This window comes from Chamaea fasciata, unplaced genomic scaffold (assembly GCF_029207755.1).
Source record: "Chamaea fasciata isolate MVZ Bird 193981 ecotype frontalis unplaced genomic scaffold, bChaFas1.0.hap1 SCAF_11, whole genome shotgun sequence".
Lineage (NCBI taxonomy): Eukaryota > Metazoa > Chordata > Aves > Passeriformes > Sylviidae > Chamaea > Chamaea fasciata.
Window position 1 is genome coordinate 7639591 of NW_027094096.1, and position 18104 is coordinate 7657694.

General features: G+C 47.5%; 2 protein-coding genes across 4 annotated transcripts in view; both read left to right on the top strand.

Annotated features, from left to right (window-relative positions):
* Nucleotides 1-669: 669 nt before the first annotated feature.
* On the top strand, nt 670-13902 carry RNF168 (ring finger protein 168). 3 transcript variants are annotated; one of them, XM_066194201.1, is made up of 10 exons: nt 670-1050; nt 5367-5510; nt 5711-5944; nt 6253-6323; nt 6896-7240; nt 8301-8377; nt 9529-9705; nt 10371-10495; nt 10780-10867; nt 11336-13902. In XM_066194201.1, exons 5-10 carry the CDS (start codon nt 6940-6942, stop codon nt 12401-12403), a joined length of 1836 nt encoding a protein of 611 aa, XP_066050298.1. In that variant the 5' UTR covers nt 670-1050; nt 5367-5510; nt 5711-5944; nt 6253-6323; nt 6896-6939; the 3' UTR covers nt 12404-13902. The 3 variants fall into 3 exon arrangements, with proteins under 3 accessions (XP_066050298.1, XP_066050297.1, XP_066050299.1); XM_066194200.1 differs by having other exon boundaries at nt 5759-5944; XM_066194202.1 differs by lacking the exons at nt 670-1050; nt 5367-5510; nt 5711-5944; nt 6253-6323 and adding an exon at nt 6374-6528.
* A 2281-nt stretch (nt 13903-16183) lies between these two features.
* UBXN7 (UBX domain protein 7) overlaps nt 16184-18104 on the top strand; it is a 28052-nt gene continuing 26131 nt past the window's right edge. Inside the window, exon 1 of the mRNA XM_066194203.1 lies at nt 16184-16286. Coding sequence (XP_066050300.1) covers nt 16214-16286 — 73 coding nt within the window. The 5' untranslated portion in view covers nt 16184-16213. The remainder of the gene's footprint in view (nt 16287-18104) is intronic.

An 18104-nucleotide genomic window follows, 5' to 3' on the forward strand; every position in this document is an offset into this window, starting at 1 on the left:
ATTGTGTCAAAAAGTGTCTTGTACCCCCATCACAGGGGAAAGGAAATACAAAGGGCCAAAGGCACAGCTTCTCCTTACCCAAATAATTCCTGTCTTCCCAAAACTTTGAAACACAATGAGCAGAACTTAGCTTGCTAGAAGCTTCCGTTCATTTGCAAATTGAAGGTAGGAAGACCTAAGTGGAAATGCTGCAGCTCTTGTCATGTTCAGTTCATGCTGGATTTCCCATGAAGTGGGCAAATAATTTTAAAAAAAGGGTTTTTTTCCTGGGCTGTCCTTATCCTGTCGCAGAACTGAATTCCTAGTGCTGGCTGAGGACCTGCTGCACTGGTGGGAGGTTTGTGCTGCAGTGTTTCACCAGCTGGGCGGTTGCCAGATCCATAATATTATGGAAAAATTTTCAGCTCTTTTTTTTTCATACCCAGCTTCAGAAAACCGTTACCTGGTTGTGCTGCCTCTCTCCACCCTTTGTGGAAGAGATTCTAAGTGTCTTGGTTTTGCTCAAAGCAGCTCTCTACAATCAAACACAACTCATTCTCATCCAAATCAAATTTTACCTTTGTATCTTTTTAAATCAAAAAAAAACCCAAAGGCAATCTGTTTGTACAGCCTCTCCCAGTAGGAGACTTTGGCCCAAGACACGATCTGGTGGGCGCAACAGCAAATCGAAGCCAAAACATGGGGAGGAGCAAAAAAAAATGGAGAAAATGTAGTTGCTCCCTTTTGTGTGACCTGTGAATTAGTTTATCTGTGAAGACACAGGATCAGTGGGGCAGAGGAAGGGGTCGGGTCGGGCTGTGTGGTTCAGTGTGTGCTATGTCCATGAACGTGTGTTGGTGCATCCATGACCTATATTTGGATATACAGGCTATAAAAAGCCTCGGAACAAACAACCTCCAGCAGGACTCAGATCCCCTGTCCCTGCTGTTGCTGCCGGCCACAGGAGAGAGGAGCGAGCCCGCTGCAGCTTTTATTTCTTCTGTTGGTGTTCTCCAGGAAGATGGCAAAAGCCAGCATCTCCCTGCGCTCCCTGAACGAGACGCTGAACAGGTCCTGCGGGGGGACGGGGAGGGCGCGGAGGGCTGGGGCACGGGACACCACACCAGACAGTCTGTGAGCGCAGCAAACCTGTGCTGCCCTGGAAACTTCTGTGGGCAAGAGACATTGTGTGTATACAGGGAGGGAGGAGCTCATGATCAGGCTTTATCTCTCCTTCACTCACTGGGGAGGAAAGAGGGACAGAGCCATCAGCTCCGTGATGGTGTTGATTTCCTAGCTGCCATCCTGGCTGTTTGCTGCGGGATTTGGGCAGTTGCTCCATCACCCAGCCTGCAGCTGCATGAAGTGTCACCAGGCAATGAGGGCATTTGGTCTGTTCAGCATGGAGGAGACTGAGGGGAGACCTCATTGAGGTTTACAACTTCCTTATGGGGGGGAGGAGGGACAGGCGCTGATCTCTGTGGTGCCCAGTGACAGGACCTGAGAGAATGACCTTAGGTTGTGTCAGGGGATGTTTAGGTCAGATATTAGAAAAAGGTTATTCCCCCAGAGGGTGGTCGGGCACTGAACAGGCACCCCAGAGAATGTTACAGCACCAAAGCTGCTGGAGTTCAAGAAGCATTTGGACAATGCTCTCAGGCACAGGGTGGGATTGCTGAGGGGGCCAGGAGTTGGGTCCTTGTGGATCCCTTCCAACTCAGCATATTCTGTGATCCTGTGAAATTCAGGCTTGCTCGTCTAATTGGAGATTTGAGGTGAACTTCTGATTTTCAGACCATGCCTCAGAATCTGGAGGGTTCAAAGGTAAGGAATAAGTGGTTATCATGAGCAACAAAAAGCCTAAGAATGGGCCTTTCTTACAAGTTTAGGGAAAGCAAATCACCAACGCTGGGGAATTGGGACACAGGCGATGCTGATTCACCCTCTATTTCCAAAGCCTGCACTTGGCAGAGGAACGTGACCAACAGGTTCACGGACTTCCTGAAAAATAATCCGGCCTCAGCTGTCCCCACTGGCACTGGTCTGTGCTTGGTTGTGCAGCAGCAGGCACCAATGGAGGTGGCTCGGAGCAGATATAAAGATATGAGCATGGATCTTCAGGAAAAAGAGTCAAAAAAGGGTCTGAAATTGTCAGCAGTTAGAGGCAGACAGGATACTCTCCCCACTCTGTGGATTTTCACATCTGGGTTTTCATGTTACTGTGAGGGAGGTGAGGCACAGTTGCCCAGAGAAGCTGTGGCTGCCCCATCCCTGGAAGTGTCCAAGGCCAGGTTGGACGGGGCTTGAAGCAACTTGGGATAGTGGAAGATGTCCCTGCCCATGGCAGGGGATGGAATGAGGTGAGCTTTAAGGTTCCTTCCAACCCCAACCATTCTGGGATTCTATTATCTGTTACATTTAAAGGCAAACTGAGCAGTGTTGAGACACTTAAAAGTCAAATCAGGTGTTTCACATACAACTGAGGTTTACCTGCAGTCAAAAGGATCCCTATCAAGAGTATCACAGCTGATGGGATGCAGTACTTCTGCTTAGGAAATGAATGATTGTGTGTTGACAGACAGACAGCTAACTTGGAAAGAAACTTCTCCCTCTTGACAAGATACTGTTCATACTGTTGGTTCACCCACAGCCTTTATGACTCTGATTCACACAATGGTGTACACAAAAGTAGCTTTTGGAGACCTGACCAGAGGGAGAAACAATTAAACAACTCCTGAAGGAAAAAAGTGAAAATTAATTCTGTGGGAAACTGCTTGAAGAAGTGTGTCTAACATCCCATGGAGTGAGTGAATAGGGAGAGCTTGGAGAAGTGCAGGATGCTGCACTGGCCTGGAAAATCAAACCCACGTGACAGCTCTAAAATGTGAATTTCTGTAAATGCCTGAATAGCAGAAATAAGGTTTCACATAGAACCATATTTCCAAAGAAGTGGAAATGCTGAAGCTTCTACTGCATGGCTTCCAAGTATGTTCTGTGTACTAACAAGAGGGGAATTTTAAAAGCCGTCTGGTAAAGAATGGGGATGTGGTTTGTGTGTACACTGGTCAGAGTTAGAGGTCACTGACTTAGTGGTAACTTCACTTACACTAAAGGAAAAAGTGTTCAGAAGTCATGATGGAAATGAAAGCAGGAGATTTAATGCATTCTTCCTCTTTTCATTCCAAACTTCAAGAGGCAGCAGCACTCAGTCTACCAGAATTCAGTTACAGCTGTGGGAAATCAGTTAATGGACCTACCCTGGTATAACTGAACAGACATTTTTAGATCCAAAATTGGCAAATGCTGAAATGTTTGTTGCAGGTGCTTAAAAATGCAGAAGATTAATTTACAGAAAGGCAATTTAAAAAAAAAAAAGTGTTTGAGAGACAAAACTGGTCAAATAGTAAAGCGTTGGACTGAAGGCTGCTGAGAAACTACTGCTGCACTGAGAGTAGCATTAGTGATGAGATCTTGGATCACTTTACTCTTACTTGTAGAGGAGGAAGTTGGAGAATGGGCCATGAGGAAGCTTATTTACCATGATAAAAAGCTGCAAACCAGGGAGCAATTCACCGGCAAGAACACTCATTATCCGACAACCCAGCTCTGAAAGTCATTCACGGCAAACCCCGACTCAGCTCACCTCAGTTTCTGCACTTGCTCTCTCTGTGCTGACAGATTCGATCCAATTATGACACATCAGTCCTTCCAGTTCTTCTGAACTCCCTACATTTCGACATGACACCAGCTTAATTTTCCAATTAAAGTTCTATTTTCGTCCCAAAATTCTTGCTGAAGCAAGAGGAGCCCTACCGCAGCAAGATGAGCTTTCTCCAGGCTGCAAAGCCTCGTAGCCTCAGGAAACAACAGAAAATCGTTACACAAGGATTTGCACAAACGGCCAGACAATGAATTAAGGTCGGGGATACTTAGTAAAATATGCCACTTTTGAAGTCTCTTTATTTTCTCCTCATTCAGGTCAGCTGCAGACAGAATCCAAAGTAGGGTGTGGTTTGGAGAAGGGGGAGGAGGAGAGGAAGGAGCTGCTGTTAGGAAAAAAAGGCATTTTTGGTCCCTCTCTTATAACAACAGTCATTAAAATACCGTGGGATACGTGTCAAAGAATGAAAAAATGTTTGAAGGGTTCTGTTGTTTTGTTTCTTTTTTTTTTTTTTTTTAATGTCATCACCAGTTGCTGTGTATTTTGTCCTTACAAAAAGTTCATCCAAAGATACACATAACAGGGCCACAAACATGAATAGAGAGTTTAACACAGGCAGGTCACAACTCAGAACTCAATTCCCTGAGCATTAAAACAATACAATAATAATAGTAACAGAAGCAGTGGAGTAAACTAGGAATGAAAAAAAAGGGTAATATAAAGAAAAATATGTAGGTAATAATATTTGCTGATGGTGTAGTTATTGTTAGCTGATACAGCCTGAAATAAAAAGAAAAATCACAAAAAATTCTGTAAGGAGTAGGTGATGTTCTGCTAGTAAATCATTATTGACTACATAGTACTGAGATAGTTGTTCAGTATTTAGGAAGGGACTTTGAATTATCTACATTAGCTTTCAGATTCTCAGGATTCTCAAGAACATGGCTTGGTGTCAATCAGGTAACTGAGGAAAATGTGGAGAAAACTGTCTTTACAAAAACCACCCACAGTGACAGAAGCCCAGCACACCCTTTATCTCCAGGAAAGAGAGAAATGGGTACAAAAATAAATACTTGTATTCCCTTGTACCTTGTCTCAACACTGCAAGTTCTTTTAAACCAGACAGTTTTCTTCAGCAAAAGTGGAGCGGCATAAAATTCAAAACCTCATCTTTATAATTTATAATTTTAAATAGGGAAAAACACAACAGATACCAAATAATGAAAAAGCACTTAATAAATACAAGCTATGAAGTAGTTTTTATCACAGTTGTTCCATGGAAGGACAGTCCCATTAAAAAAAACAAAACCCAACACTGTGGGTGGCTTGTTTATCATTTGCGTAATTTTTAACCAGAGGAGTAATGAGAAGTTCTGCTCAATGTTAATGAAAATGATTCAAAATACCATGACATTATAAGTAAAAGCATAAATCACCTCAAAATAAGTTAAGAGAAAAACCTATGCCCCTAACAGTGCATATGGTTGAGAGCCACAGGTATATATCTACATACTAATTTTGCGGCTGTATTAGGATATTGCAAGCTCTCTGCACCAGGAAACGGCCAAAAAGGTGTGACAAAACCCCTTGACTTTTAGCGGCGTTTGTTCTCACAAATCTTGGGAGGGCGCCCAGAACGGGGTCTGGAGCTGTCCACAACGCGCTGTCCCGGCAGAAAGCCCCAAACCCTTCGGGAATTCCCTGACTGTGGTTTTCCCCGGCGCAGAGTGGAGAGCAGGCTGCTGTCGCTGGAGGCGCGGTTCGCACAGCTGGACTGCAGCCTGCAGGCGCTGGCGCACGGCTTTGACCTGCAGGCGGAGATGCTGCGGGAGGACCTGAGGCGGGACGTGCCCCGGGCACCTGCGGACAGGTGAGCACGGCCAGCGACCGCAGCCAGCCACCAAACCCCGGGCCCGAGCCCGCCCGCCCCGCCTCGGGCACTGCCGCGGCTCCTCAGGGCAGCCCGTGCCAGCGCCTCGGCACCCTCACAGGGAAGGATTTACTCCTAAATCCCGCCTAACGCCGCTCTCCCGCCGTGGGACGCCATTCCCACCCGTCCTATCACCACAGCAGAGCCCGCCTTCCCCCTGAGGGCCCGCGGCCTCTGTCTCCCGGCAGGCTCGGCGGAGGAGGTGGAAGAGAAGGAGGAGACAGAGGAAGAGGAGGAGAGGAAGAAGGAGAAGGGAGGAGAAGCGGAGAAGGAGGAGGAGGAGCCCTCAGCCGGGCGGCGGGAACGGCCCCTCAGTGAGGGGCGGAGCGCAGCCGCCATTGCGGGAGCCGCGGCCTTTCCCGGGCTCCGGAGCGGTGGGTGCCGGGCCCTCGCCGGGCCCCTCAGGGGCTGGGGGGGACGGGGGCCGGGGGGGGGGACCAGGGGCTCCCTTTTCGCTGGGCGCTGACGTCCTGGAGGTTATTTTTTTTGTCAATAAAAATAGCGGAAATAATGAAACCCGCCTTAACGTGTATTTGTCTCCATGGCGAGCTCTCTGTGAGGAATGGCAGCCTTTCTCTTGAGGGCCTCCTGTCTCTGAAGCTGCCTGTTTAAGAAGCTTTTAACTTAAAAATCAGTGGGTTTCTTCTTTTGCTGTATGTGTCTTTTGTTTTCTCTCCCACAGTATTCCTGGGCCAAGTGGAAAAACCGTGTGAGGAGACAGGTGACCCCCCCAGTTTCAAGTCACACAAGAAGGTGCTGAAGTCTTAATTCTTCATTTATCTTAAGGAAAACGGAAATTTAGCTTTGTAGTCCTAGTTTAAGCAAGCAAATGAATGAGGAGGAAGGTGCTCTGCTGTGATGTAGTTCACCTTGAGAACGTGCTGGAAGCAAGCTTGTGCCAAAAGCAGCTCTCAAAGGAAGCACATATACTGAAAAAATGAGTGAATGGAAGGTTAAGGTAACTTGAATAACGTATCCAGCGTATCTTGTCGTAGATAGGGAGCAGTGGGAGAACAGGGGAGTAACAGAGGTGGATGGAAGAACTCTCACTCTCTTTTCCCCTCTCTCCTTACCACCTCCTTGCTATCCCCAGAGCACCTGTTACAGCTCATGGGGAACTGCAGTAGGAAAACCTGGTACAGTTTTTCCATGACTTCTGCAAAGATCTGCTTCTTCCTCAGGAATCTCTCAGGCCCTGAGCAAAAGCAGCCACTTAAGCAGGCTTCTAAATCCACTAACGTTTTCTTAAAGTAGCTGTAAAACATTGTGCATTTTCCTTTATTTTACTTCCCGTAAGGAACATAAACGTTTCTTTTTGCTTTCAGGCCCTGATGTTGTCCTAAGTGCTGTTCCTCTACCTCGAGTCAGCATGTCGAAGCAATCCAAGGCGCCGCTGTCCTTGTCGGACTGCCTCTGCCAAATTTGCATGGAGATCTTTGTGGAGCCTGTCACGCTGCCATGCAGCCATACCCTCTGTAATTCCTGCTTCCAGATGACAGTGGAAAAGGCCAGCCTTTGTTGCCCCTTTTGTAGGCGTCGAGTCTCTTCCTGGGCACGGTACAATACCCGCAAGAATACTCTCATCAACTGGGAGCTCTGGGAGAAGATTCAGAAGAATTACCCGAAGGAGTGTGAGCAGAGGATTAACGGCCTGGATTTGGATGAGGAAAGTAAGTGAAATGTCACTTATCCTGGGATGTCTCTGCTTTGGCACAGGGATTACTGTGGGTGAATTTCAGGTGCTGGGAAATAAGGAGCTGTGGGTAGGCAGGTGTGTTGCTGCTGGCAGAGACAGAGCTCTCCTGCAAAAGGGGCAGGGAAGAGGTGGGTAATGCCTTCTTCATTTGTAGTACAGAGGGTAAAAATTACACTGTCTGGTCATTTTAGTGGGTATTTGTTCATGCCTTTGTTGTGGGGTACTGGCGTGTGGCTGCCTGGCCTTGTTCATTGCTCATTTGCAGCTGTAGCATCTGCAAGCAGAGTGTTGGAGTCTGTGTGTGTGTTTCTTTATCACTGTCAAGTAAGTGAAGTGGTTAAAAGATTTTTAGGTGTTAATTCATTAGGTTGAAATTCCAGAGGTTCAGGCAGTGCAAGAGTCTGTGAGCTGAAAGCTGTGGTGTCAGAGAGAAGGAAGTGAATTCTGATTACCTTTTTGAAGAAGGATTTTGGGGTTTATGATGTTGAAAGCACCCTTGGTGGGGCTTTTTTAGTAGGTTGGTGGTAGGGCAACTTGTTCCAGTTGCAGTTTTCTGAGGTCTTTCTAATGAAAAAGAGTGAAGGACACAAATTATGGTCAGTGTACCAACAGAGGAGGGTTTGGCTTGGGAGGGACCTTAAAGATCATCCCATTCCTGCCATGACAGGGACACCTTCCACTATCCCAGGTTGCTCCAAGCTCCATCCAGCCTGGCCTTAGACACTCCCAGGGGTGGGGCACCCAAAGCTTCTCTGGGAACCTGTGCCTTTGTATTTACTTAATATTCAGTGCTTGGGAAACACTACCTGTTCCTGCCACTGTGTAACACTGTGCTTTTCTACCCTGTAAACTTTATTCCTTGGTATTTTTTGCTTTATTCCTTCCTTTTTAAATCACAGCACTTGATTTAAGTCAAATCATTCCCATGACAGAGTATGGAGTTAAAATCTTTTGTTGTTAAAATCCTTTGTTGTTGACTGTCGTGACTCTGTGTTTGTTGACTTTGGTTTTTTCCTCTCCTTCCTCTTAATTAGTCTGTGTCCCCAAGCCTCAGCACCAGCTGTGCAAGCCTGGGGAGCTCAGGCAGGAATATGAAGCAGAGATTAGTAAGGTAAGTCTAAAAATTCACTTAATAAGCATAAATGCTTCATATCCAGTTATTTGAATTGTTCCCACAAGCAGCTGTTATTGTATTTAATAGTAAAGATACTTAAAAGGCTACTGCAGCTGCAAGAATGTACTGGTCACTCCTGAATCATGAATTAAGTTGATGGAAGAGATTTCTTTGTATATGGCATTGAGAAGACACTTCTCGAGTTTTCTTACCTCCTACCTCATCTCTCAGTCAATATACATAAAAGTAGCAAATGCAGATATTTGGAGCTGTTTGGCCTTTGGTTTTGTATTTGTCTTCTTGATTTCCCTCCAAGTAAGAAACCACAATTAGATAACCTTCAGTAATGAACAGACAGCATTTTCTTTCTTCTTTGTTCGCTCTGTTACTTGTGCTCTTCTAAAAATCAGTGAAGATTTTAAAGAATATTTTAAAGGCCTATTTAAGGATCCTTCTTCCAGTTTTGACACAGTGGTATTAAGATTTAGAGTTGGAAAATATGTGGGAATACACCTTTGGCTGAGATCCCCTTGCTGGTGATTACAGGAGCACATGAAGCAGAGGACTGGGAGGAATTTCCAAAAAAAGCTTTATCCTTGCAGTACTTTGCTCTCCTGGTGGAGTTGCTGGCAACTGATCTCTCAGCATGTCTGCTGTAAGGAAGGCAGATTGAAAATTCCTGGCCTGCTGTTTTGGATTTTGTGTGTTTCCAGAGAGCAGCACTCTTCTAGAAGACAGATGTGCTGTCTTTGGAAGATATAATGAAAAAGCAGGTGCTCTGGGATAGCTGGCATTCTGCCTTAGAAAGAACTCTAACACCAGTTTCTCTGTAGATCCATGTATTTGGAGATCTTAGTTTTTGTTGCTAATGCTTTGAAAAGGTGAGGAATGGAGTTTAACCTTGCACGTGAGCAAGGTTAATGGTATGATCTTACAGAAACCAAGAGGTTTGTCACTGTGGTCACACCCAAGGCTCTACACACAGTATCCTTGTGATTCTTACATCTTTGAGACCCCTGTAATGAAACACTGCTGTATTTTGTGAACAGTGAATGGTTCATGTTTAAGAAGTGTCATCTCCGAGGTTCTGGTGTAAAGTGTGGCCCTGCAGGAGTGACCCGTTGGGATTTTTCAAACATCTGGTTTAGGTGGAGGCAGAAAGGCGAGCGCATGAACAGGAGGAGAACAAAGCCAGTGAGGAGTACATCCAGCGGCTGCTGGCAGAGGAGGAGGAGGAGCACAGGCTGGCAGAAGAGAGAAGGAGGGAGATGGAGAAGCAGCTGAAGCAAGATGAAGAGCTGGCCTGGCAGCTCAGTAACAGTCTGGTGAGTTAGGATCAAGTTGGACAGCAGCAAATGTCAATATAGTGCAAGCAACTTGGACTTCTCAGTGCAAATGGTAACATTTGGAATAGTTTAAATTTATTTTAGTTGTAGTTGGAAGCTGTTGTCACCCCAGTACTTTAAAGACTTGATTGACTTAATTTTTGAAAAGCCAGGGGGAGAGTGAAGCCTGTGTAATACACACTTGAAATCCAGCATGTGTGCTGCATGTTTTCATTGTGCAATGTTTTAAAACATTGATTTTCTGCTGTATGCTTCTTTTTCCTCATGATTTTAAAAACCCTTCTTTGGAAAAAAATGAATATCTGTATTCTGTACTGGAAGAAAGGAACATACAGTGAAGAAGTATCTTACCTTTGGGAGTTTTTTTTGTTTTATTAATTTGTTTTGCTTAGTTGAATTTTTGCTACCCAGTGATGAAACCTGTGTGCTTATTTGAGCAAAGCCTCCTGTCCCTCAGTGCTAGATCCAGGAAGGTGTACAGAACAGGTAACATTTCTTTCTCCATAACCATCCGTTACTCACAGTTGTAGAATTCTTTGGACAAAAGTAACTAATTCTGCAGCAAAGCCAAAGTAGTTCCCTGAGGTTTCTGCAGTTTGTGCTGTGTTTTGTTTTACCTAATGCTATTTTTACTTGTCTGTAAGAATGAGGATCCCGAGGGACACGTGCCCGGCAGCCCGGCACCAGCACACAGCCTCTTCCTTCAGATATCCCCACTGAACCTGGGCAAGGCAAAGAACAAACCAAGCAACGCTGGAGACATTCAGAAGTAAGGGATTCAGCCAAGTATTTCTTTAATTATTGGCCTGTTTCAGTGTCCCTCTGCCCCATTTGCTTGTTTGGAATGCTGTAGGCCAGCTTCTTGAGACAACTGGGGACAAAAGTGAAGTGCTGGAGTTTAAAATATTTCCTCATAGGAGGAGAAGGGGAGCACTTGCCTTCTTGTTGTTTTTTGTTTGTCAGAATGACCCTGAAGATCTTGAATAATGCAAAGAACTGACAATTCAAGGACAGAATGTTTAAAGGAGTATGCTGCTTTTTTTTCTTTTTAAGGTATCTGTCTCCAAAGAATTATGGTATGCTGGGATCAGCATCGTTCTCCAGTACCACAGGAAGAGGCAGAAGCAACTCTATCTCTGCGGTAACTGGAATAATTTTATCATAAATTTCATAGTTTGTAATTGGGAGATATTTCCCTCTTGCCTGTAGGATTCAAGCCCTTTATTCCCCTTGCACATCAGCACTGGGCAGATTCCCAGTTCTGGAGTCCACTGGGAGAGGGTGCACCCTGATTTGCATCATTCCATGGCTGTCTCATCATTCCTGTAAAACCTCCAGAGAAGATGAGCAGGCTTGCACAGTTGGTCTGAGTCACTGATAAGAGGGCAATGCTGCAGTTGTGGTTTCAGTCCTTTAGCTGGGCTTCTGCAGTTACTTTAAATATTTTCATTGTTATTAAACAGTTAGGTATTTTTTAAAAAGAGAAGTATCTGAGTTGCTCCCCCAGAGCACTCGGGCAGTGCAGCCATGAGAGGTGAGTTTGGTATTCATTCACACCCATGGGCTTTTGATAAATTTACTTCATTAGTGGTGTGTCCCTTTTCTTCAGGAGACCAACAGCAATGAAGGCAACAGTTCTGTGCTGCAGGATGAGCAAGAGGAAATGCCAACCCTGTCTCCACAGCTGAGCAGTATAAATAAAGATCCTGGTGCTAAGGATTCATTTTTGGAATCGTGCATGAACTACTTCAGTGCCTCAGCTTCAGGTGAAACTGCTCCCGTCAAGCAGGAAGAAACACCAGGACCAAATGGTTTAGAAGATGGAGTTCCAGATGCACTTTATGGAACCACAGAAGAGGAAGGGTCTAGGACAGTTCTTTTTAGATCCAAAGGAGATGATGATGGAATTGAGTCAGACAGTGGCAGTTTAACAGATGTCCAGAGGGTAAACCTTGAAAGGTCTGATGAAACTTGTACCTCTGGTCAGTTAGGAATGAGCTGTGTGATGTCTGGCAGCCAGACTGCAGTGCGTGATCCGGGGGAGGAGACTGGACACTCAGATGAAGAGACACCAGGGAGGCCACAGAACTCTAAGGGGACTCCCAAAAGGAAGTTACTGGAAGCCCCAGCTGATGCCATGAGTGACTTGGGCATACTTGATAAGAGGAGAAGAACCTTTTCAGAAGGCGCAGAAGACCAAGGAGAGCAGATGAATGATTTTGTCCTGCAGACACAAAGAGCCTTTGAGCAGGAGTTCTACGAGAGGCGCAGGCAGGAGGAGCAGGACAGGCTTCTGGCTCTGCAGCTGCAGAAGGAGCTCAACAAGGAGGAGAGGAAACTGAACCGACAGAAGGGCTCTCCAGACGAGTACCTGCTTCGCACCAAACCACCTCGCTCTGTGAAAGACTCCTCTGCCAGGAAGGGCAGTTCCAAGGGGGCAAAAGACTCAAAGGGATCAAAAGCACAGGCTGAAACCAATCACCACAAGCCTCGGAGAGGTTCCTGCAATGAAAACTGGCAGTCCCCTGCCAAGGTCCGGGTGAAATCCCCCAGCATCAAGGAAGGAAAGGTTTTGAATTGTGTGGTTAATACCAGTGACACAAATGATATTTGTTCTCTGCCCAAGAACAAGCAAAAGACAATCCTGCAGATGTTTAAAAGCCCTGTTGCAGAGTAGATCAGAGCCATGGACACGAGGTAGAGTGGGAATGGGAGCTGTGGTGATGTTCTCCTGTGCTAGGCAAAGCTTCCCTGAGCAGTTTTGAGTGGTTGCTTTGGAGGGGAACCACTTTGGGCAGCAGTGCTGTGAGTTCTGAGATGTTTTAGTAACATACACCTCCAGAATGTACCATTTTTTAATTGTTCTTTTCTTGAATATTATTTTCTAGCACTTGCAGCACTTCTTGTAGGAATTGGAGCATTTCTTATTTTCTAACTTGCACATTTGGTTTGGAGTGTGAATACTGGTAGTGTTGGAAAACAAGGATAACTAATGATCTGATCTGAAAATGATAATCTAAAGCATTTAATGGAAAAGATGCACATTCCATGGAGGAAACAAGTGAAAAATGAGTCTGTATTCCCAGCTGGCTGTCAGCTGCAAGGTTGAAGCTTCCCTCAGCACAACCACTGTTCTGTAAACTGAAGCACGTTGCTGGAATTTAGGCTGGTTCTGGAATTGCATTGTTGGCACACCCATTAACACGAGTGTCACCAGACAGCCACTCTTTCCCTCTCATATGCTCACCCCTCCCTGGGAATAGAAAAGAGAAACAGGTCATTCTCCACTGCCAAAGCCAAGGATCTTTCATGGATGCCAAGGCCGTGGGCTCCCATTCACATCTGTTCACAGGGATCCTTCCTGCAGATCCCATTGTCGCTGTTGTTAAGAACAAGATACTTTTGTTTACTTTCTGTTAATGTTCTGCAACTTTATTCTTGTACAATAGTGTTACTATGTTGAATGCTGTTTAATTTTCATACTTAGACTGGTTTGAATGTGGTTTAAACAGTAGTCCAGAAGCCAGGTATGATGGAGAAGGTTAAAAGGGGAAGAAGCAACTGAAAACTGGAGTTGTCAGTAATGACATAACTGTAATTAGAGATTCACTTAACTGCCCTGCCTGGCTGTAAGTGTTCCCCTCCATTTCTAGAGGCACTACTCAATACTGTTCCTGTTGGGTTTAAAACTAAAATAACTCAAAAAAATTTGTAATTTAGATGTGGAGGTGCTGAGGCCTATAGGAAGCTGAGGCTGCGGAAGAGGCAGATCTTACTATGCAGAGGAAGTTTTCTTGCTAATTGTTTTATCTGTTGTTTTATGAAGCCATATTTTGGCTTTTCTTTGCTTCTTCTGAGCTACTTTTGCACTCTGTTTGAAACAGAGCCAAGTACCAGCTGCAGTGCTGAAGGGTGTGTGCTAGTCAGCAAATGTTTGAGTTTTGCCTTTTGAACCCCATTGAGGACTTGAATTCTGTTCTGGGACATTCCTAATAGACTTGTTTCTTCAGCAGCATCTTCTGATGGTTTAAGTTTTAAAAAACAGATTTTATGGAGAGCATGACCAGCACACTGAGCCAAAAATATTAATTGTTGGGGGTTTTTTTCCCCCAAAGCCTGCATGTCTTTATCATTGGTGGGCTTCTCCTAAGTAAATAAATAAATGTTCTGTTCAGAGATGTTTTTGAGAAAGTTGTAACAGGTGACCAGTGGCAAATCCTTTGATTTTTCTCCTGCTGCCTCAGCCATTGTTCTGGAAGTCTTCCTTCAATATGGGTCTGTTTTTCTTTAATCCTTACCACAGTGGGGATTATTTTCTGTTTTACCCATGATGTAAAAAAAAAAAAAAAAAAAAAAAAAAATTAAAGGGTTTTTTAAAGGCAGAGCTACTGACTGTTTCCATGCTGGTGATCCTCGGCCTTTCCACTCAGGGTAAGCCTGTAAAAAACAAACCCCATTTTCAAAGCAGAATGAACAAAAAACAAACAAACAAAAAACACCAGGACTAAAAATTGCTTGTTAGATAAAACCCAAACTTAAAACTTAACTGCAAAATGTACAAAAATACAAAACCTGTCACCTGTAGCAGCAGCCCTATCCAAGGTGGGGTGCTGCAAGCCCTCCAGTCCCCCAAATAATCCCATTCCTCACCACACCCATGGCACAGTAATCCTCACCAGGGACAATATGCCTTATTCTTGTAGATCTTCATTATTAGAGGGTGGAATTTGGCCACTGCTGAGTGGATTTGGGTTGTACCAGCAGCTTGTTTCTGACCCTGTGGTCCAGGAGCTTTGGAGCAACTGAAATCAGCTTTGTTTTACTGGTGTTGGTGAAGCAGGAGTCTGTGTTTGGGATGTCTGGGCTGGTGTAACAGTTCACTGCTGCTCACCTGCCTTCAGCCCTGGTGATTCATTTGTCTTGTTTGTGAACAAGTTCAGCTCAGCCATCTGCCAGGGAAAACAAAACAAGTGCCAAAATCCCAAATACTTCACAGACTTGGTTGCTTCCTTGAGGACCAGAGCTGGTGTGGGGATGGGAGGCAGGGAGGGAATCAGAGAGGGAACAGATGTACCTGTTTCCATAGCAGTGAGGTATCCAATTATTAGAATTCTAGGGCAATCTTGGCTTTCTCTGGTACTCAGAGCTGACAAGTGTTGCTGGCAAGGTGTTCAGCAGCAAGGCAGCCATGCTCCTGCTGTGCTGGGAAACTGGAAAGGAGTAAAACATTCCTGATACTTCTTCAGGTGGCCTGGGGATTAGAAACAGCTGGTGCAGTAGGTGGGGACAAATCCAAGGGTTTCCTCTTCTGGCTTTGTGACAGTGTTGGCAGGGGTGCCCTGTCAGGGCTCCCTGGACCAGTGCAGGCGAGCTGTTCCTTGGCCACTTCAGGTGCTTCCTCACAGAATCCCAGAATGGATCAGGCTGGAAGGGATCACAGTGGGTCCCTCTGCTCCAGCAGGGCCATCCCAGAGCACATGGCACAGATTATAAACAGGCAGTGCTGGAACATCTCCACTGACGGAGACTCCACAGCCTCTCTGGGATCTGTTCAGGGCTTGGGCACTGCCCAGGAAAGTTCTTCCTCCTGTGCTCAGTCCCTGCCCGTGGCTCTGGTGCCATTGCTGGCCCCCGGGCAGAGCCTGGCCCTGCTCAGAGCCCTCCCTGCACACAGGGACACCCAGGGCTGAGCCCCTCTCAGCTGGGGCTCCTCTGGAGGCTGAACAGCCCCAGCTCCCTCAGCCTTTCCTGGGCAGGGACATGCTCCAGGCCCTTCAGCATCTCTGCAGCTTCCCTTAGACCTGCTCCAGCATAGAGAGGGAGACCATGTGTCTCCTCTCCTGAGGAGCCCAGGACTGGACACAGCTCTCCAGATGTGGCTCACAGGGCTGGACAGAGGGACAGGACCCCTCCCTGATCTGCTGGCAGTGCTCTTCCCAGTGTCCCCCCCAGGGTCCCACTGGCCCTTCCGGCCCCCAGGACACTCTGCCGATTCGAGGACAGCTGGTTGCCTATTAGAACCCCCAGGTCCTTCACAGCAGGTCACCGCCGGCCTGTGCTGGTGGTCAGGGTTATTCCGGGCTGTCTCTGCTCACAGCGCCTGGATCCGCTCCGCACCCGGCCCGCGGCCTGCCCAGCCCCTCGCTGTGCCGCGGGCCTCTGTGAAGGAGTAAATCCGCGTGGGAACTCCGGGAGCGTGTCCTGAGAGTGCCGGTCCGGCCTCTGAGCCCCGTGCCCCTCGGAAGCGGCGGCTCGGGAATTCTGGGGGGATTTCCAGGGAAAACCGTTGAGGCGGGGGGGAGGGACAGGAGGGCGTCGCCACGCCCGCTTCCCGCGCTGCCGGGGGGGCGGGGCTCGTTACCACGGCAACCGAGACCCCGCCCCTCATGACCGCGGGCGGGGGAAGGGGCGCGCGCGCGGGCGGGCTCCGCGCATGCGCAGCGCGCGCCGGCTGGCGGCGCGTGTGTTGTGGTGCGGCGGCGGCAAGATGGCGGCGCCCGGGGGTTCGGCGGGCGCCGCGGCGCTGAGGGCGCTGGTCCAGCAGTTCACCGCCATCACCGGTGGGTTCGGGGCGCGGGGCGCGCCGGGGCCGCCGGGCTTCCGCGGGAGGGTCCCGCCCGGCCCCCACCGCCGGCGGGCCGGGGGCGGGAGGCGCGGGCCGAGGCGGAGCGGTTCCGGGCGCGCTGCCCCTGCCCCCGGAGCGCCTCCCGCGGGGCGCCGGCGGTGCCAGGGCCTGTCGGCGGGCGCGCCCCGGGGCCGGCCCCGCTGCCTGCGCGCCGGAGACACCGCCTCCCTTTGAGCGGCGGCTCGGAGCTTTCCCTCGGTTGTCCCGGTCCTGCTCCCTCCCTGCCCCTTCCCCTCCCTCCCGCCTGCGCTCCGCCCCGGGAGCCGCTTCCCGCTCCTGCGGGCGGCTCTGACGGCCGGGAGGGACGCGGGAGCTGAGCCCCGAGCCCGCCTATGGAAAACCAGAAATATCCCGGAGCGCGGGCGACTTGCGGCGACTTGAGTTCGCAAACGGAAAGAGCTGGTCGCTTTTCCGTGGAAGTTCGCGTCAGGTGACAGCTCCTGCCTCAGGTTGTGTGCTTGGAGCTCTTGACCCACTTTGTGTTTAATCTGCTCCGCTGTAGTTACCCCTGGCTGATGGCTTTGCATGCCAGGTGCCGTAGCAGTGTTTAATAAGATGTGCCGCCTGAACAGCCAAAGACAAGTGAAACTGCTCCAATTCGGTTATCCAGACCAGCTCCGATTCAGGTTGTGCCCCTGTACTTGGACACACAAATCCTCGACAGGAAGTAAGGAGGGAAATTACTGAATCTCTCGGCTATTCCTAAAGAATCTTTATAGAGTAAACCGTTTGAACAAAAAGAACCTACAGCAAATATATTTTCAGTAGCATGTGCCTGTGTGTGTGAGGTATTTGCTAAAAGCTGAACCAGAACAGGCAGAGCTGTGCTGGTTTCCTCCTCCTGACACCTTTTATGTTTAGACACATGTTTTATGCTCAACATAAGAGAACCCTACAATGCTTTCAAAAACGAAAAAGAAATAGCCTACTGGGCTTCACCCATCCACTATTACGTGGAGTTTTGTAGTTTTGTTTTTATCTTTACCAGAAATTAAGGTGGCATCTAGAAGTGTGTGGAGCTTGTCTGGCCTGTTGCTGGTGTGGTGTGACAGGTGCTCACACCTCAGTGCTTTGTGTTAGAAGCTTTTTCAGCTCGGAGTTGTAAGTGTCTGCCACCACTCCTGTCTGTGGGGAAAAGGCTGAGGAAATACTCTCCAGCATGAAGGATGAGGAGAAATAATCCTTGACGCTTTTCTTTGATCCTGGTGGCAGAATTGTGTTTCTTTGGTGCTCTCATCCAGGAAGGTACTGTTAAGAGAATGTAACTCCTGCGTGTCTTCCCCAAGGAAATGATGGGATATCTGTGGAATTTGCTTTGAAACGTAACAAATATTTAGGATTTTCTGTTTTCCAGCGCGAGGACTGAAAGCTGTGCTGGCACTTTCCTCGGGAATGATGAGGAATCAGGGAAGGCACTTGCTGTGTCAGTGTTCGTTTAAATAATAGCAGAGGGTTGAATTATCACTTTCCTTCCAGTTCTTGCAAATGAATGTCTCTGCATGACTCTGCATTGAGGTGGAGTGGTGTGTGTGTGTGTATTCCAGGCTCACAGGTGTGGTTTCATTGCTACAGTTAACGTTGAAAAGTGCTGAAGATGGCAAAAAATACTTGGAATGAAGAACCTGAACTTCTCATTGCTTTTTTGGGATGTCACTAGTTTTTGTTTTGCACTTTCTCCAGCTCAGTTAAGGTCTTAACATACAGCTGCCTGTCATCCCAGCGTGCTTGTTGTGGCAGGTTGGGTGTTTTGGGA